Source organism: Myripristis murdjan, chromosome 8, assembly GCF_902150065.1.
Source record: "Myripristis murdjan chromosome 8, fMyrMur1.1, whole genome shotgun sequence".
Classification (NCBI taxonomy): domain Eukaryota; kingdom Metazoa; phylum Chordata; class Actinopteri; order Holocentriformes; family Holocentridae; genus Myripristis; species Myripristis murdjan.
Genome location: NC_043987.1, coordinates 15,423,429 through 15,444,596, shown reverse-complemented (window position 1 = coordinate 15,444,596; position 21,168 = coordinate 15,423,429). Strand labels below are relative to the sequence as shown.

At 41.3% G+C, this 21,168-nt stretch overlaps 1 protein-coding gene and 1 pseudogene across 1 annotated transcript in view; one reads left to right on the top strand and one right to left on the bottom strand.

Moving 5' to 3' along the window:
• The window catches only part of LOC115363644 (neuronal-specific septin-3-like), a 96,325-nt gene that overhangs the window by 46,499 nt on the left and 28,658 nt on the right, over positions 1-21,168 (top strand). Inside the window, 2 exon segments of the mRNA XM_030057916.1 lie at positions 4,635-4,835; positions 4,838-5,392. Coding sequence (XP_029913776.1) covers positions 4,635-4,835; positions 4,838-5,392 — 756 coding nt within the window.
• LOC115363646 (uncharacterized) lies at positions 11,204-16,305 on the bottom strand (annotated as a pseudogene).

Below are 21,168 nucleotides of genomic sequence, written 5' to 3'. Positions count from 1 at the left end.
GGAGAGCAGACTGCACACACACACACACACACACACACACACACACTAACAGAAAAACACAGCTGACAGGGCTTCAGTCTCCAATGTGTCTGTGAGGCTTTTACTGTGTCAGAGCTTCTGTCGCCACAGAACAGACTCACGCCACACAGTTAACATAACTCTGTCCAAACAGATCATTAAATCAAAATCACAATCACACAATCTGTTTTTGAGAGGGTCCGTAACACTTTGAACACACTTTTACTAGTTGCTTTCAATACTCAAACGTTTGCCATTTTAAGCTCAAAAGGCACCCGCAAATAGCGTGAATAATTTGTGCCAGGATAATGCGGTTTTAGATAAGTAAAGCATCGACTTCCCCTCTGGTTCACTGCCTTCGTTTACTGTCACTGAGTTTTTATGGAAATTTCCCACTGGTAATGAGCATTCCAAAGAATTGCTCATACTTACAGCCTTTACCGCCATAAGCACTGAATTTTACGTTACCTCACTGTAATCTCATTTCTGTGCTTGTTTCCTGCATTCAAAAGCACCATACTCAGCCAGCCATGTCTTCCAGTCAAAGATAATGATTCATGGATAGTTTTTTCTCAAAGGACACTAAGCCACGAGAGCCACACAAAGAGCTTATTGTCAGATAAAGACACCGAGATCTGTGATGATCTTGGGTGAGTTTAAATCTGACTCACGGCCTTTTCCACATGTCACCCTCTATATACTTCCCAGTTTCCCTGGGATTTCCCGTTATTTATTGAAGAAGCATAACAAAAACAATCTCGGATCTTGGTCACAGTCATTAGAATGCACACATGGCACAACAGGACGTTACATGCAAAGTGCAAAAAGACAATGCAATGCATACTATCGGTTGCAGACAATGTTTATCACCCCATACGCATGCATTCATTATTTAATAGTCTGTATACTGTAGCAACAGGAGCTATATGTGCTCAAGCAGTGGGGGAGGCAGTGTGGCTGCAGCTGCAGTGAGTGATCAATAAACTAGTGTGTTGGCCCAGGATACCATCAGGGAGGTATGCTGAATACTGTGAGATGGACAAAAAAAATTCAAGTCTCCTATTTTGGAACCCAGGCCCAATTCACAGATTGTCTGCCATCATCCTCAGACATAGAGACCATCATTTCACCGCTCACTTCAGGATTGATCCTGATATCGATGTGCAGGGAGCTCCTATTTGGCTACAACAGCACTCAATGGGGCAATCATAAATGGTTTTGAAAAACTATGATAAAGTTGCTTTTCCTAAATGGGAAGCTTGGTGTATACTTTCAGAATATTCCCCTGAAAAAGCGTTCGCAAACCGACCACTAAATCAACAGAACTGCCTCATTTAGAGGAGAACTACTTTGTCTCACAAACCAAACACTACCTGTCAAACTGTAGACGTCCATGCTGTAGCTAGGTTCTGCAGAATCAGCAAAAACAAGTCCCAGAAGAATACTACTGTCTGAGCCCATAACTACTGACAAAATGCTTGGTTTGAGGAACCTTTTTCTGGAGTACATTCTGGAGAAATCGGTAAGAGTATAATCCAATCTCAGAAAAGCAACGTTATCTTAATTTTTCAAAGCCATTTACGATTGCCCCATTGAGTGCTGTTGTAGCTGAGCGGCATAGCCTGCAAGCACATCGATATCAGGATCGATATGGACGCGACTACATTTGAGGATGATACCATATAATTTGTAAATAGGGCCTTGGTTCGAAAATAGCAAACTAGTCCTTTAAAGCTGGGAGGAACAGCAGATAATAGAGTTACAAAGCCAGACACATTCATAAGGATTTCCACCTGGTTTATCTTTCCTTACCAATTCTTTATGCAGTGCAACAGGAAGTACATTGCTTGATTGATTGTGCATCTCTCTTTGTATGACTGCACAATCCCTGACTGATGTGCTGCTTTCATCATTCTAATGGATGATGCATATTAAGCTATTATGTGTATTCACAGTCAGTTTGCTTTACCAACAGTAGTCATTTGTGGTGAACATATTTGATCAAACATCACGTTTTCCACTCAGTGGCCTGTAGGAATTACCATTACCCTTTCACCTTCGCGAGGAGACTCAATCTCTTTTTGTACAGGATAGAAACTCCTGCCTCCCTCTATTCTCTGGCCGGTGTCAGAAGCCCACCAGCAGTAAACTCCAGGATAAAAACCCTCCATTGTCTAGCAACGAAGGGTCCAGGGACCTGAGACCTGGGACCGCTGCACAGACTGGAACTTCAGACTTGTCAGTAACCACTGTTCCAGCCAGAGCTGCCCATAATAATATGGAAGTCCAGACAAAGTTCAGGCCACGTGAAGTTAAGGTTGGTTTGACCCTGGTGATTTTCTCCACAAACCTTTACAAAGAGAGGAGGGAGAGGTGATCCTACTGGTTTGAAACCCTCCCTGCTCAGAAAATGTTTTTGTTTGTTGTTTGTTTGTTTTGCTTTGTTTTTTTTTTTTTTTTGTATTGTCATGTGATGTTGCTAAAAACAGTTTTTTGCAATATCTGCAATGTTACTTTTAATTATTTTCCTGTGTAATAAAAATTAAATGAAATGTACTGAGTACTACGAGCTCTCATGCTTTTGGTAACATGCTGGAACATACCAAGTGTGTGAAAAACAGTGAGTTCCAGAAGAGGGTCTTCCCCCATGCTGGTGCCTGGCTTGTCACCCTTGAAGCGGGCCAGATGCGTGCTCTGGTTCAGGTGTTTATTTGGGACAGGGGCCTTGTTGCTCCAGGGCCCGAGGTTCCTCTAACCTGGCTGAGCTGAGGTGAGCCAGGTGTCACCTTCACATCTGCCAAGGGGCTAACCACGGCCAGAGTAAAAGTGTTTATCTAACAACAAGAGGAAACAATAAGCCCACAGGCAGGCTGGTGAAATCTTTTCTCTGGAGCAAAAAGGAAGGTGCCCTGGCATCTGGAAGGGGTTAGTGTGGGACTGGTTTTTGATCTGGTGAAATTTTCTAGATTTTTAGAAATTTATTAGTGGGAATGTATAGGTAATATCATATCAATTTATATTTTAACAGATATTTTTAAAAGCTATTTTATTTATTTATTTATTTTTTACTTTCAATGAGACTAGTAAGGCTATAAACATCATGGCAATGACAAATTTGTAGTGAAAAGTAAAAAAAAGAAAATCAGTGTACGGTCAAAGTCACACAAAACAATCACCTATACATATTGCATATATGGACTTACTATACACACTAATGATACTCTTGTTTAGTATTTACCTACAAGCTACACTGTAGAGTAGTACTACAGTATCAAACCACACTGGTAATGGACCAAAACTGCTCACTGACTCATTTGAAATTTACTATTTTTAACAGTAAGTTGTTGTTTACTGTATTAACAGTAAACAATATTAACGGTTTGGTCACGTGACCAATTACACACTATGGCGCACCATGCTAGGCAAGTTGGTGCAATCAAACGGTAAACTGATATCGACATTAGCATGTAGCCTACATTCTGTTAAATATAGCTAATTTCCCCTCTCGTTTCTTGTGGCTTCGTTTACCTTGTTTTACCGTGGTACTGGAGACGGCTGCCGCTAAGTGACGCATAGTTTCCAGGCAGCATTTTAACTAAAAAAAAAAAAAAAAAAAAAAGGTCGCCAGGTGTGGCAGATGTGTGTCCCTCCCTGTTGATATTGTGGCCGACCTGCTTGGTGGGGGAAGAAAACTGCTTTTACATCGAGATAATTTGGAATCGGAAACGCTATGCTATCAGGCTATGTTGAAGCGTCTGAAGTCGGGTAAGGTTATTTTATTGACCAGAAATTATTTTCGGTTGATTAGCACGACTTGTTACGAGTTTTTGGGCTTGTTGACTGTGTTGGGCAAAGTGATGCTGCCAGGTTTAAGGACACTGTTAGCCTCAAAGTGCTTGAAATGTTTGTAGTGGATAAATAAACACAAGTGTATGTAGTTTAGTTTCAGCAGGAGGCTAGTACTAACTTACATTCAAATTTGGATAAACAGCTTTTAAAAGAGTAGTCCAACAAATTCAGACTCCCAAAATGGCAGATTTAAAAACATACATATGGCAAGCTGGTATTGGCACACAATACTTCCTCCTAGTGTTTTTCCTTTGGTGCTGATCTCATATATTAAGGCTTATCAGTACGTTGTACTGTATATCTAATCACTATACAGTCTCAAAGGCTTTACAGTCCTAACTTCTACATGTGTTCAATGATGTTTTGACTGATGCTGCACAACCATGACTCATAAACCCTCTTTTTAAAAAAAATAGTTATCATGTTATTGTTACAAGTCTATGATGGACTGGCGACTGTCCAGGGTGTTGCCCCTGCCTTCTGCCCAGTGAGCGCTGGGATAGGCTCCAGCACATCCCATGACTCTTATGATTAAGCGAATTGGAAAATGAATGAATGTATGAATGTCACAAAATCCCTCAGGTTAACATTTTTTTTTAATCAGTATGTACAATCTTACAGCTAACATTTTTTAATTCAGTGAACAAATTATATTGGTCCAATTAAAACAAACAAGAACAATCACAAACGACTAAATCTAGAAACCTCAGAAAAGTTGAAAAAAGTGTGCTGTTTTGACTAACCACGTCTGCCTTGTGTTTTTCCAGCGCTGAGGCGGTCGTTTGAGGTGGAGGAGGCAGATTCATCCACACATCCCTCGCCACCTGTCCCGTCGGACCGCCACCTCTCTCCGTTCCTCCACTCCTCCACGTCCAGTCCAGCGGATGCTTTGACCTGGGCTCCCGCAACGCCTGACTACACCTCCTCTAGAACCTCCCCCTCCGAATCCTCCAACCTTCGCTCTCCCAAGACGGCATGAGGCGCATTGAGTTGTCAGGGGGTCGCAACCCTGATTTGGCCTCCTCCCGCCGCACAGAAATCTCCATTGAGGTCTCCTCCAAGCAAATTGACAGCTCCCCCAGCGCCGGCATCGCTCGTTTTGGCCTCAAGCGGCCCGAGGTCAGCCTGAGTAGTCGGAGTTCCCCCCTAGACAGCTCGTCCACATCAATCTCCAGTGCCACAAACAGACGGGCAGAGCTCAGCATGTTGCGGCCCCACGAACCCCCTGCACCTCCCAAGAGGATGGACGCCCAGTCGGCTTTCACCCCTACCTCCAGGATCCCCGATGCCCCTCAGAGAAGAGCAGAGCCCCCATCCCCCAGCCTTAGCCCTGTGGAGGCGTCCACCAGGAGGCCGGATATGCCCGTCTTCAGACAGCCAGATGGGTCAGTGCCAGGCAGGGCAGTAGAGAACAACAGCCACCCGCCTCCGGCACCCAGCGCTCCCCTGCCCACCCTGTCAGAGCCCAGGGTGGAGAGGATGCAGTCCCCCGTCTCAGAGACGCTCGCAGCCAGAACAACAGAGAGTGAGTACCTGCTCCGCTTCAGGGCTGGGCGATACAGTCAGATCAGATATCAGATATAATATACCTCATTATCAACATTGTGATGACATTTTAACAAGAACTGTTGGTGCTTTCATTAGATATTTACGCATCAGAGATTTCTGATAAACAATCATTAGTAATGTGGATATGATGATCAAGCAGTAAGAAGCAAATAACAGAGGAGCTGGAACAGTCAGTTCAGAAAGTTCAGAAAACTGAATCTCTTTACTGCAAAGCAATGTTTAAATCCAGGAAGACAAAACACTATTCCACATCACAATATTATGATATCCAAAGTCCTGTAACATATCTACTTTGATATCGCAGTATCAATCTTATCAATGTATGCCCAACCCTAAGCATGCTGTGTGGTTTTGATGTCCAATTTAACCATCTGAATTAACAAATTGCCCAGGATAAACTGCTTTTGCATTTGTGAAGTGCTTGGTTTAGCCTATTTTATCGAAAAAAAAAATGTTTTTATTTTTGTTTGTTGTTTTTGTTTGATAAAAATGACACTTGATTTTCTTTTTGTGCAGGGTTATATTTGAAGTTGACTGGTTTCACAGCAGTGTCTGTCTTTTTGAAACCGATAACTCACTGATAGCAGTCAGCAGTTTTTTTCTAGGCTTAATTTGATGCCAAGGTAACTGTGATGAAATCAAATGAGCCTTGCTGTGCTGAGCTTCTAAATTTCTTATTGCAGTTTTTTGACTTGTTGATGACTGTTGTATCAGTTTACCTTCACCTCACAGCAAGCTCATTTGTAAATATGCTTTTCCCATTTATGAAACCGGAAAGCCATTTACATTGGCAGTTTTACCCCGGTTTTACCCCGGTTATGCGATTCTGCCCTTAATTTCAGGAAAGCAGCAAACATGGGGTCCTGTGAAATGTGCAGTGTAACAAGAATCTGAACGCTTAATGATTTATTTGATGTTTATTTGGGATTTCTACTTTGTTTATTCTGCTGACGTTGAAAGGCAGCTGTGCAGTACAGTTTTAAAAGAGTGCAGCGGTGCAGACTATCTGTGAATGTAGGTCAGCGAGGGTGATGATAACAATCCCAGAGCTGCTCCCACTCCAGCCGTAAAGAAGAGACTCGTACTGTCAAGCAGGTTGGCTATCGCCCACCATTAGCTCACTGGAATCAGCTGCAGGTCTCAGGCATGCAGGATGAAATCACTGTAAAATCACATTACCAGAGATATAGGGACTTAGGTTTCCATGACATAAGAGGTCCTGCCATGTCAAGACTACCAATTTGTGAGCTATATTTTTGTTAGATGAGGTAAACCGATGAAAAAAACTTTCACCTGGACAGCGCTGGGGTTGTTTTTAAGCCTCATCCACCACTGGCTAACCTTCCAAACATATGGTGTGGTGATGACGCCAGAAATTCAAACTGAGCATCTCACTTTAACCAAATGTTTTCATAGCAACTTGTGTCATAAGTATTGGTTTTACTGAGGCGTAACTTCCAGAAATGCCCCATAACTGTGGTAAGACGCTGTATATCAAGGATGGTGAGTCACGGTTCATGTTGACTGAGTTTGCAGGCAGTCCAGTTCAAGATTAGAGAAGTAAGTCTCTGTAATATTGTTTATTTAATCCAGTCATACCACAGAAAAGGCTTGCTGGATGTGACTAAGGACTGTCTTTTTATTTTTGGGCTCACAAAATGCAGGAGCAAAGCTAGGAGTTAGGAGCAAAGGTGATGTTGCAGTTTGGGTGGTATGGTGAATTATACCTTTCTGTTACGCTTCAATAGAGGCTGAACTCGAGACTTGTTTATGGTAAGGTGTTTGTTTATGTGTGTGTGTGTGTGTGTGTGTGTGTGTGTGTGTGTTTGTGCATACAGTGGTTTCTGAAACTTGTGAGTTCTTTGCTGTTTGGTTTCCCCTCGATCTTTTTTGTTTATGCTTTCAGAGAGGTTCATCTTTGTACTTGTGTGTACAGTGTATGTGTGTGTGAGTGTGTAGCAGTGCTATCTGGAGACAGCTGTGTTCATGGGTTGCTCCCTAGCTAGTTGAGTATGATCCAGGCGTAGGCGGCTGGGAGGTGTTACATTCCAAATCTGGAGGCCATAAAACGCTCAACATAAAAATAGAAAGCCTCCAATTTCCAGTTTTTATGCTGCATGTTGCCGTCTCTCTCTCTCTCTGTCTCTCTCTCTCCTCTCTCTCCCTCTCTCTCCTCTCTCCCCGTCTCTCTCGCTCTCTCTCTCTCTCTCTCTCTCTCTCTCTCTCTCTCTCTCTCTCTCCTCGGCAAGCAGCTGGGGGTTTAATTTTGTTTTCGCCTCTTGCAGAAGTCAGATTTATTCCACAACTTTTGCGGTGCCACCTCTTACAGTACTGAGCTCTTGAAAGGAAGGAAGGATGCATGCTATCTGAAATGTGCCTCAGTATCAATAAGAGGAAAAGAGGTAGTGGAAAGTGAGAGGATTCAGTGTTGTCTGCTGCCACATTTGGCTCAGATTACTGCACCCCTCCTGCGTGGGAGGGAAGGGCCTACGAGAGAAGAGAGCATGGAGGAAGCAAAGAGAAGATAGGAGGGAGAGAGAGTGGGTCGGGTTAGTGGGGGAAGGGGAGACCAAGAAAAATGGAGAAAGACAGAGCATGGAGAAGGAGAGTTAGATTTCCTGTAAACACAGAGCAGGGAGGAGGGAGAAAGCAAAAAAATAACAAAAGTCAACAATGACCTCCAATTAGTTGGAAGTAACTAAACTCTGCTTTGACAGTGAGCCTAAAACGCCAATCTAATTTCCATTTGGTCATACAAGTTCACACTACAGTCAATTTCTGTAGAGATCTAACATTTTCTCTTTGTTTAAATGGGAAAACCTGGGAAGATCTAGCCTTTTCTCCTTGCATTATCATGTCTGCTTGTGTGTTATGTGTTTGTGGTGCATGTATGTGTTCATTTGTGCCTGCAAAAGTGCACACACACCCCCTCAGCACAGATGACAAAGTAACAAATGTCTCGCCCAGGGGAGACTGACTGATAAACATGACGATAAGCGATAAGGTGGTTGGTTTTATGGCAGATGTCGTAAAGTACAAGGTGCTGTAATAACACGCTCCGTTTCTGTTGATTTGTGCTCCTGCGTCGGCGATAATGATGAGCAGCTGGACTCTTCTCTTCTGGTGGTTCAACAGGATGTGATCTCATGTGTTTACTTGCACACACTCAGACACAAATGAACTCACTTTCATTCATCCCTTCATTCATTCATTCATTCTGTAGAGTGCGTCTTAGTTTCCTGTCCCATGTCTTGACCTCGATTAGTGTCTTTGACTGCCATGATGCATATTACAGAGTCAAGCCAGAGGCCTGGGATAAGATGCACAGACAGATATTTGTCTTTATTTTGAGATGCATGTGCCTACAAAGGAGACAAATTAGGTCAACAGGTGTCTATAAGTTTTTAAAAAGCCTTTATGTCTCAGTTACATTTTGTAATAAAGAACCATAAAAAGTTGTTTAATTGTCTTAAATTAGAATTGATTGAGCCTTCTTTTCAAGTACGCAAGTTATTGAATTTTTTTAATCTATTTTTAGGTCAAAAGGAGTCAAATACTTTTGCTTCTTTCCATTTCTGATGTTACATAATCTCAGCCCACTGATCTTAATACTGCCTGTATATTAACCTTCTGCACTTGCCTCTTGTGAAATGCCTATTGAATATTAACCGTTTTGCTGTCTAACTTAAAATGTTATAATAACAGTTCACTCAAATATAGTACTGATTTGAATAAGAAACAAAAATCAGCAAAAAAGCAAAACTCAGTCTAATGTTTGTTAAAATGAGTCTTGAAAGGCCTTGAAAAGCATTAAATTGAAATGGGATACCTGTAGTCGCTCTGGGTAAACTGATTTGAGTGAAGTGTTTATAAGGGATGAGTTTGATGAAACTGGAAAATCACTGTCACAGAAAAGGTGAATTTTTTTTTTGCGTGTGTCATTTTGGCTTGGGTAGTGTGTGTGTGTGTGTGTGTGTCTGTGTGTGGTGGGAGGTTATATTTCTAGTAAGGGCCACACACACACACACACAGATATACACACACAATAGTTACATATCAGGATTTCAACATAACCTGTTCCCATGCCTGCCGCCCACTCCCTCTCATTACTGACACTGACCTCACCCTGACCTCAGGAAGTCCTTGTGTTTTTATTAGTGTAGAAGTAGCTTTCAAGTCAATGAAAAGGGAACTTGCGAATTAAATGAAGCAGCTGCCACACAATTACAGGGAACAGCAGAGCTGGAGCCGAAGGAGTCGCTCAGCCTTAATGGGGAAGTAGAGCATGGCCACTTTACGGGACGTGCTCTGTTTCGTGTGAAGCTAGTTTTTTGGACTGAGCACCATTTGTATGTGGTCCTGCTGAACTATGCAGTCATGCTTTGTGAATTGGCAAGCCAAAAGTACAGAAAACAGTGTTTGTCTTCTCTCTCTCTCTCTCTTTCTCTCTATCTGGTTTTCTAGAGGGCCTTGAGTTTAGTGTCATGTGGTGTCCTGTGTGTGTTTGAAGGGTCAGTTTATGTAGGAGGACATGCCTGCAGGGAAAACAAGAGGGACTGATGGGAGAATTATTTAGTTCATGTAATTTCACTTTTGTTTCTCCCCTCACATACAGTACCGCAGTGTTTCCCCACAAATTTATTTCAAATACTTTTTCGCAATTTATTTACAGTTATCCTTCCAATAAAACAACACCATTTATTTATCTGCTACAACTGGAAATTTGGAACTATGCTCCAAGTTTCCAGTTTGACTGTAATGCGTAGGCATGTTTAAACAAGTCCAACCAAAATCACTTTACCACTAATGTTGAGTGTTGATTCACGTAAATGCATTGTTTATTCCACTGCTGAACTACTTCCTCATATAAGTCTGGCAATGAGGTTGCAATTGTGGAAATAGTTCTGCAACAGGATAAACATTGTGTTTGGGTAAATAACCACTTTAACCACTAAAGTTCCACTTTACAACTTTAGAAATGCAATTTAACTCAGTTTTGAGCTTTTGGTCTTTGAGATGCTTGGAAAAATTACACAGTGCCTACAGCTGCTCACATTTCTCTTGAAATGGTAATACATTCAGGTCATAGCAGTTCAGATCTAATAGTAATCTAATAAACAGAGTAAACCTTCCCCCCACCCCCTCCAGCAATTGATCCACATCTCGGTTTTCAGAATCAGAATTAGCTTTGCTCTTTACAGGTCAAAGTGAACCTCCAGGGACTTGGCCTGGTGTTTAGCTCTGTTGAGAGCGGCCTTTGATTAGGAGGATTATCTTGAACCATAGTTAGTGATGGTTCTGGGTGATGACTCATTATCTTCTGACCTGCTGAGTGCTCCCCCAGATCCGCCATATTAGGACAGTATTCATCTCTTTCACACAAATATAAAGGCCTATTGATAAGCCTGCTGAGGACTTGGCTAGAGCTAAAGTCTTGGATGTGTCACAAGGGAGAGAGAAATGTTCTTGCTGATAAATTGTTTATCGTGTGTGTGTGCGCGTGTGTTTGTTGGGGATAGAGCAGGGTGGGCGGGAGTTCACAGTGGCATGTTTATTTCATGTGCTCACAAACACACTCTCCCCTAGTTTGCTCATATGTATTCATAGATTTGGTACATCCAGTTTTTGCACATTAACTTTCCTGGCACACAAATTGATAGACCTGAAATGACTCTGATTGAAGGAATTTTCACAAATTTTGGTGTAATGAACACAAACTCCAACATTTGACTTTCAAAAATAATTTATTACAAAAGCAGTCACAAAATACAATCCAGTTTTGTTACATTAATACATTATAGAGCCAAGACACCCCGCACACAGAGTAGGTGTAGATCATGTCAATAATACAGTATTTGTCCACAGTTATGTATAGTTGTAGAACGGGTCTATCATCGAATTTATAGGAATGATCTCAGTTCTTATTGTATCTATCATTAGTCTCTTGATACATCAACTGTGATTTGTATCTGAACCAAGTTAGGCATGCTGTGGCGTGATTTTATGATATGTATCCAGCTTGGATCAGAGCAGTACATCAAGACATTGTACGTGACAGGAAGAAAGAGACTTGGGTCCAGTTGAGTAGAAGCCCTCAAAGCTTGTGTTGTCCTTGATGAAAAAACTGCAGGTTGACTTTATAGACGTACATGTAATGAAATAGTTTTTTTTTTTTTTTTTTTTTTTTTTTTAACGCAGCCAAGCCAGTTTTGGATATTTGCTTTGATGGATGCTGAATCAAGGTATAGGGCTCATGCTGTTTGTGGTACTGGTGCTGAAGACTTGCTAGTTGGTGGGCCCAACTTGTGAGTTGATCACAGTAGTTTGAAAATTTGAATATAAATCATTCCTGTTGTTTTACTGACAGCAACCTGCCGCCATCTCTCCCTGCTCCCTCCCTTCTTCCTCATCCGGACCACTTGGTACTTTCTCCTCATTTTCTTTTTCCCCTCTTGTATCCTTGGTTTGTTAAATTTTCATTATACTCAGCTAGACCAAATGACAGACGAAAAAAGCCCTGACCTCAGTGGTTGAAATATATTGGCTTTTTTAATGATTTAGCCACTACGGTAAAGGCTTTTTAATATTTCCTTCCTCATTGTCACATTTTCTGATAATTGGAATGCTTGTATTGCCCTCTTAAGTACTCACCTAGACCACTTCATCAGTCTATTAACGGTCTTTGTTTGTTAAACTAACAACCCTCCACTAATGATAAGATCTTTTTTAAAATTTTAAAATTTTTCAATGTCCACCAGTGAGGATGGATGAGCTGGCTGAAACACACAAACAAGATTATGATTACGTGACTAACCAAAGTAGAAAGATTAGCCTATCAAATATATGGAATACACATAGAATGCAAATGCAGTTAATTAGCCCTACCTTCCAATAACATGATTGTACACTGTTTCATCATTTGACAGGGGTGCCTGTGAGGTCAGTTAAGTTTGTCATCAGACCTGTAAAGGATGCATTTGCTGGAAACGTAAAACATATGATGTACACCTTTCAACATCTTATAGGATACAACATCAAGTAAACGGAAGTGATGAAACCACAGTGTCCACACAGCAATGACAAAACATACAAAACAAAGAAGTTCAAATGCATCAAGTATATTCAAAAACAATGAGGAAATCGGCGTGTGTGCAAGTCTGTGGTTGAGTCCAAGATCCATAATTCTTAGGAAATATAAATTACCAAAAAAAAAAAAAAAAAAAACTCGAGTTCAATGGAAAATTAAATAAGTAACCAGCGTAAAATATCTTCTCAGAGAAATGTGATTCCAGTCAGTAATGCAGAATGCCAGCAATGCTCCGGCCCAGCAATAGCCACAATGACAACACAATGTGTTTGGTCTGTCCACATAGATTATACTCCTGCAGCTTTTTTTCACAGCTCCAGGAAAACAGGAGGGCTGTAGTATCTCATGTGCTACCTACTTTTTAACTTTTTAAAAGTACAGTGAGGATTTTACCACTCCCCAGTTTACTGACCAAGAAGGTTTTACAGTAGATTACCATGACCACATGTCCCACTGTCATGGATTGGATGCCACCCCATAATATAGAAGAGTGTGAACAGATTACTGGGCATTTTATGGGCGTACAAACTGTCATATTGTTTTTGAAGTCCTGGGAAGTTTTTCAGAATTTACAGGCAGCTGAAGCCCATTCACATGCTGTTTGTATCAAGCAAACAAAGCAAAACACTGAGATGATTATTTGAATTGTTTTTGAATGCACTACTATTTTGGAATGCTTCACAGAGATTTCCTGGTTTGACATATCATATGTTAACAGCATTGCTTTGCGCAGTGCTTTTTCTTTTTGTGCCCCCTAACTTCCATTGGTGCAAAGCTTTGGTAGTTGAGAAACTTCATTATAGCCTTAAAGACCCATTTTGTATTAAAGGAGATAATAAGCTTTGTCTCTACCTGTTGTCATCAGTTCCAGGCTGCAGTTCGTGCTGTATCCTCATAATTCTTGATTATGAATCGTGCTTGGACTCCTGGAGCAATTTTCATACTTGATTGATACTCATAGACATAATCAAACCAGTCTGCAGTGCATTCTTTGAATTTAGTTGCCCACTGCCACTGCCAGGTTTCATAGTCACCTGTTGCTTTGTCTGCTGAAGAGTAGAAGCCCACCCAGGCCTTCTTAAACGCTGACCTCCACTCAGTGAAAGTCTTTTTCACATACAAGCGAGCACAAGCTTTACCATCCTTACAAAGAGTTCTAGCCTTGCATCATAGCCCCTTATACTGACTGGATTCTGTACTTTGGGATTGCCAAACTCACCACCCCTGTGTATCTCATGTCCCACTTTTGTCCAGAAGCAGCACCATCTACTGGTCTTATGCAGCCGAACCTGCAGGCCGGGGTTCAGGGGCACTGAGGTGTCATAACTACCTGATGCACTGTCAATTTGCTTGAAAGTTTTGCTGGCTTCCTGGTCCTGGTTGTTCTTGAAAAGCACCACCATCACACCTTCATATAGAAGATCAACAGGAATCCTGTTCCAATGAATCCTGGCATTTCCGTTGTTGCCAGTCATCACCTGCAGCTTCATCTGGTTCCTTTGATGCTCACCTTCACCTATTAGATTTCGCACAGTTTGTGGCAGGTCATTTCGTGTGCTCGCTGGAATGTTGATGACAAAATCAGTTTGTGTGTTTTGTCGAGCCAAATACTGACCCCTTGGAGCTGAAGGAAGTCCAGAGCTGTTCCTGTTGGACTTGTTTGGGGAAAACCTTTCTTGGATCACAATGAAAAGCAGCAGTCCTAGTGCAGCGAGGTCATGCCACTTGTTCCTAAGGGCCCATAACTGAGAATCATCAATATTACTTCCAAAGCGCTCTCTGAGCTCCTCAAGATAGCCTATGTCGTCGTCCCCCACAGCAAATTCTCTGAGATCTCTTAAGAGGTTGGTGCTGATGCGGTAGGTGTGTTCTGGATCATACCTCGTCCCTTGATGTTGGTGAGTCCCATAATGCTGTGTGATATACACCTGGTCTATCATGCGTCGAGCAGCATTACCTGTGTTGTGCTCTCGGACCCTGAATATTATCCGGTCCCTGTTTCTGTCATAATCCATCAGGTTTGGTATTTGATCTCTGACGTAAGAGGGGAGCTCCATGGAGCTGCCGTGATTCAGGTTGCCAAGAGTGTAGTACCGGTATCTGACATTTCCCTGAGGCAGTAGGTCCAGCATTCTCTCGTAATTGCCATAATGATGACTGCCATAATCTGTGTTTGGGTCAAAGGTCAGCAGCATGATGTCATTATTGTCCATGTCAATGGTGTTGACAAACCAGTGAAGCAGCACAAGGCTGTGTTTGGGGACAGAGTGCCCAAAGTCGATTTGTTTCAAATCGTTGATTGACTTGAGCCTCTTAATAGCAGACACAGAAGTCAGGATGAGGAACAGACTTAAAGAATACAACACGCCTCCTGCCATCTTCATCCTACAGTATGTGGAGATTAAAAATGTTATTCCTTGAATTCCTCATGCATTGAGTTATATATGACCCATACTTTTATTTCTAACTGATATTTGCATTAAGAATTTTTTAAAAAAATCAAAATACAAGAGCAACACTAACCAGAAGCTCTGTCAAAAAGCTTTTGTGACACCTTAACATTCCTTTTTACAGAAGATCAAATCACATTAATAATACGTGGAAATAGCATGCCTCACTGAGTATAATGAATAGCTGTTAAGCAAAATAAAAAGTTGTTCCCAAAGTAAAATAACTCACCTTCCTTTGTCAGCTTTTGTTGTAGTATGGTATCTGTGTCCTGTTTCAGTCTGAGAGGAGGTTCTTAGGTTATGTTTACCTGGAAATGAAATGAAAAGAAGCAACTGGCTGTCAGTGTTTACAGGAAGTTGTGCTCAGATTGTTGCTGTTACGCCTATGAAGAAAAACAAGTTTTGATCATGAGGGTTGACCATTAATTATACCTGTGGTTGCACTGTAAAAAAAAGTATGCAAGGTATTCCTGGTGGGCAGGAGAATCAGGTGAGGGAGGAGAATCAACTCAATTGTCACACATCTGAAACACACGCTGTCTGCTCATTTGTAAAAACAAACAAATAAATAATTTTTAAAAAAATCCATGAAGACATCTTCTTTCAGCCAAAGAGAAATAACTGTGTCATGGTGGCTTGGTAGATGAGGTCACCTCCAATGAGTATTTAAATCTAACTCATACTGTAACTTTAAATTCACTTCTTCCGCTATCTCTTAGTTATTCTACTACAGTGTATGTACCATCTTTTAGCCAAGAATTACAATAAAAAGACAACCAGTCACTAGATCTCAAGGGCTCATATTTAAGACATTTGATTACTTTTATTTGCAGTTATTAGTGAAACGAAATCTGGAAAATAAAGACTAGTCAGACTATCAATTATGTGAACATTTTATAAAAAGATGGCGTAAATAAAATTTGAAATGGGGAAAAGCTCCCTCAGTTATTTGTCTTTTAAGAAAATACGTTTCTCTGTAGTCACTTTTGTAATACTCCCCTAGGAACAGAGCGGTAGAGCAAACTGTACCTTGTCCTGACATGTTCACGCAGTGTAGATATAAAAAATGTTAATGCTTGCCTTCCATATATATTCAGTCTTGAATCCTAATTTTATCACTAACTGATAACTAATAGAGAAATTTTAGGTGAGTCAACAAGTGAAAGAAAAAAACAAGCTCTTATCATTATTCATTGTATAACAGAACAAAACTCATGAGGAACATGGGAACAGCATACTCTGCCGATTATGTGCAGCGGTTGTTAAGCTAAATAAGAAGGTGATCACCAAATAACAGAGCTTACCTGTGTCAGACGACTGCTGCCGGGTATGTGTGTGTGCTGTGTCTGAGTGAGAGTGTTACTGTATCATTGGTTACTGTTTCGTAGGAAATGAAACTGGTGAAGACTGGATCCAGTTGTAAACAGGAAGTTGTCATCTATAGCTGATCATATGAAACCTAATTTTATTGTTTTTGTGAAGAAAAGCAGTAATCTTTGAGTTTCTATTTGTGATTTAGCCATAATAAGGTATGCAGAATTTTCTGTGATCAGGTCAGGTGGGAGAATCAAGCCAACTGGCATATGCCGGTAACACATTACTGCCAACTCACTTGTTGTAAAATATTCATGAAGACCTTATATTTCAAAAGCTGAAAAGAATCAGTCCTATCTCCCTGACTTAATTCATGAGGTCACCTCCCATGTCCTCACAACAGGAAGTATTTGAGTCTTACTTGTCACTTAAACTTAATGTCATTCCCTTTCTCTTAGTTTTTCTGTCACTCTACAGTTTTTGTACAGCACCTAATAAACTGAGAATTACCATAGACACGTGAATCGTTTGGCAGTTTTATCTGGAAATTGCTGAAATGCAACTGTAAGGTGAAGAGAAAAAATTTTTTATTAAGAACGGACGGTTGCAGGAAGTGTAAGATGTTTGTTTCTGGGGAGCTGCCAAGTCAGGGCACGTCACTGATAGCACTGCATGTACTTTAGATCACAGTAACAAGGATCAGGTTGTTCTAAATAACAAAAGTGTACAGTTTGGACCTGTATATTGCATACTGAGTGGACCCTCAAGGTATAAAATAATGATACAAATCACCAAGCCCAGTGTTTTCAAAGTGGGTCCAGAGACACCAGGGAGTTCCTTGAGGGGCTTCTAGGGGGTCCTCAGCAAAATGAGGAGTAGTTTAATTTCTCTGGAATTTAATTGTTGATTTTGGAGTGCTGAGATATGGCAGCTGAACACTTGATTTCTTTCCAAAATGTGAATAAAAGGAAATAAACAAATTAGCAAAAATCCACCATGAACTTTAGTAAAATAAATAAATAAATAAATAAATAAAATGATAAGATAACTATATTTAGAACTATTCAAATTATATATTTAAACCTCTGATCAGTGTTGCTGGACTGATGTCTGGTTTCCTGTATTTAATTAACACAAGTTTATTAGGGGTTAGAAGGATAACCCCTTGAAATGAACAACCTTGTTTTCAAGAGGGTTCCTAAGACAAATGCACAGAAAATACAGTACATAAAGCAAAACAAACAAAACAACACAAATATACTCACACATACGCAGACAAAATCTCTCCCAGGCCTACCCACTCGCGACACAGTTATGTCTTGAATAACAAGTTCAGCACTAATATTTTGGTGGTCTTGCTCGTCATGGTCTTACCTTGATGCCTCTTGGTGGAAGACAAGATACCTTAATCTTTCAAATACAGAAATTAGTGGAATGGTCACTGAAACTTCAGATGTCTCAGGCTGCGTTCAGACATCTTTCACAAGCATTTAACACATAAGGCAGAAGACTTAATTGTCACTGGCACTTCCCAAAAGAAAAAAAAAAATAAAACAAGAGACAGAAACAGAATAAAAACAGTGGAATAGTGGAAGGGTGGAATAATTTAAAAAAGTACATACATATGGTATTGGTATGGTTTGATATAAGTTTGAAAACACTTGACCTAGCCCACCAACGAATACTACAATAGGAAGCAGTACCATCTGTAGTTAAGTTCATTGCTGCAACTCTACCAGTAACCAGCAGGTGATGCTGTCACACAGGTGGTCGTCCTCATATACCTGGAAGGTGGTAAACTGGGAGCTTGTAGCAACTTTATGTCATTGGAGACATTTAAAACTCAATATTTGTTAGTTTTACACTGATTATGTTGTAAATGAGTTGTGATGGTTGTGTATGTGTAGATACACAACATGTGTCAGTGTGTCGGGCTGCAGACGGGCTGTGTGCACAGGGAGCTCTGTGCTGTATGTTTGAGATCACTGACAGTGCCCCCTTCGCCTGTTTACAAGAAATCCTCCACAAACTAAGGAAGGACTTCCTCCTTTCCCAGAGAGCACAAAAGCGCATGCATGGGTGACAGACGCTTGCATGCAAGCACATACACACCCTTGAATTTCTCCCGATATCCTGTAGAGAGGCTTTGCTATTCCCTGTGGTCAAGTCAGAGAGATTGCAATAATAGGGGAGCTAAAAGAAAACACACACAAAGGAAACATTTAGCTCCTCGTGGTTAGCTCCCACATCTTTCACATGGGCAGCACGAGGGCATCATACAAAGTCTGCTTCCTTGTAATCCTCTCCTTCCTGGTTTTTTCCCCCTTCAGCTGACATGTACTGTAAAACAATGCAGCTTCACATGCTGACATTTCCAGCGGAATTTCACTTTCCTTAAAGAGGAAGTGGTCATGTTGTGAGGGCATTGAACGAAAGAGGTGACGACAGGGAATGACTGACCTGATTTTCCTCCTTAAAATTTAGTGCGAGTGAACGGTCACACTGCCGTTTTGGTTGGTTTCCATCTATGTTTATGGCAGCAAAAGCAGCCCTGTTGAGTTCTTCTTATTTTTCTTCCTCTTTGCCTTTTTTATGCTTTTTTCTCTTGCTCCTCTGGGGCTATTGCAGCTCACTATAAACTATTCCCTTATAATAGACATAACTTATACACATAAAGGGTGTGTCCAGGATAGCTGTTCATGTTTTACTGTATTTTATATTTGTTTGGTTTTTTGTTGTTGTTGTTGTTGTTGTTGTTGTTGTTGTTGTTGTTGTTGTTGTTGTTGTTTTGTTTTGTTTTGAAGCAGCAATTACACCTGCCCAGGAACTGTAGCTGAAAATTAGCCAAGGTGGCTGTAACTTTAAACTGTATCAATAAAATAAATACAAAATGCTCCCCCTCCTTACTCTGTCCTTCCTCTGCATATACCATAGAGCAGAGATGTCAGAGGTACGGCCTACGGGCCAGATTTTGCCCATGGGCCCAGATGTAGAATCAGCTGGAAGCAAAGGAAGCTCAGCAGCAGGCTAGTTTCTGTGTCATGTTAGTGCAGCAAACATGCTGTTGAAAAAGTGAAAGGCTGACATGCAATTTTGCATTTCTCTCTTCTGCTTTATGTAATTCCACATTATGTGTTATTTTTAATATCTCATTTGTTGGTACAGGCTACAAATTGACTGATTTAAAACATTAAATCTGAAAGTAGCCTAAAATATTGTGTTGACTTGAGTCAAATTGACATTAGCAAAAAATAATCCAGCCCTGTGAGGTCTCATCTGAACCAATGCAGCCCTCTACCTAACATGAGTCTAACACCCCTGCCATAGAGGAAAGACGAGCCAGCGATCTATTTCCTATGAAGCAGCCAGTGAGTCATGCTAGTTCAATCCATCATGTTTCTGTGTTATGAAAGGCCTTGGACAGCTGCAGGGAACGCTGTCAGGGGTCAGCCAGGCAGCCCTGCGGTCCGCCTGCCAACACATGACACCAACTTGGCTCTGTCTGCCCCAGAAACATCAACCTCAGAGGCCCCCGCCATCGGCTCTCTTGCATTTGCCCCCCTCCTCCTCAAGATGAAGATCTTTAATCTGAAAAGGCTATGTCCTCAGCAGGGCAGCCACTCAATACTAAAGGAGCGTGCCAAGTTGTGTTTGATCAAACAAATGATAGTTTGCTCGCTCTGCATGCATGCGGGGTTCACTTGGGAGTCAGCCTCTTTTTGGACAAGCAGTGTGTCAGAGTGGAGGGAATGGGAAAGGCTCTTTTTTGGGGGGGGGGGGGGGGGGGTTGTCTTATTTTTGTCAAGGTTTTTTTTTTTTTTTTTTTTTTTTACCCATTACTAATGCCTGTAAAGCTCTGTATTGGCTTACAGTGTTTTAGGGCTGACACTGGGCTACAACCTGCATTTAATTAGGTGTGTGTGTGTTGGGTGTCATTGAAGACAAGCATAGCATTAACAGGGAAAGTAGTTTTACCAGGGGGACCCCTAAGAAAAAAGTCAAACTCAGGAGTTTTGGGGTAATAAAGAGGAAGAGAAGCCTGAATTATTAGCGAAACACAAAGAGAGAGCGAGAGAGAGGCCCCCGAAAAGAGGCTTTGACATGAAAAAGAGGCACGGGGGAAAGTTTCTCGGTTCTGAGCCTGGAGTTGGACTTGGAGTGTTTGCGCAAGGCTGTTAAACCTAAACATCTGTCTTTCAAAACAACAGAGGAATCGAGCTGTTAGACTCTCTTTCTCTCACAAGCACTCAGTCAGCTCCCTGTGTATAAATTTAGATTTGGCCGCTGAAGCACAGATTAGCATTAATCATTGCTGATCGTTGAATGGAAAAGGCAAAGGGCGCGTTGCCATTGTTAAATTTTGTTTGTTTACTTGAGATCGACTGATTGCTCGTGTGTCTCTTCTTCTTTGCTATCAGTTCAGTATGATGCAGCTTCCTTGGTTTCTGGCACTGTAAAAGAGTAAGATTTTTCTTGTGTAAGAGTAAGATTTTTCTGGTGAAATGTCCTCCCACCATAATGTCTGGACGCTGTGGCCGATTGGTCAGTGAAGAACCCAGGGACAGGTCCAATCTAGGCCTCAGCAACTCCATTGAGAAGCGCACAGAAATGGCGCCAAATTGATATAAAACTCCAACATGCAAAGTCCATCAAACCTCTTCTAGCCTCCAAAACCGTTAAGACTCCTGTCAGTTTATCTGCTTATTGGTCTCCTCTCTGTAAACACAGGGCTTTTACTGGGGCGATAAAGTGGAGTTTCAGAGAGACGGAGATGAAAAGAAGGGGAGGGCAAAGAGCGAAGGGGTTTAAGACAAGGGGCCTTTACTTTGGGGGGAAAATGTAAGGTTTCCTGTATTGTAAAACATAAGTACAGCCAGAGTT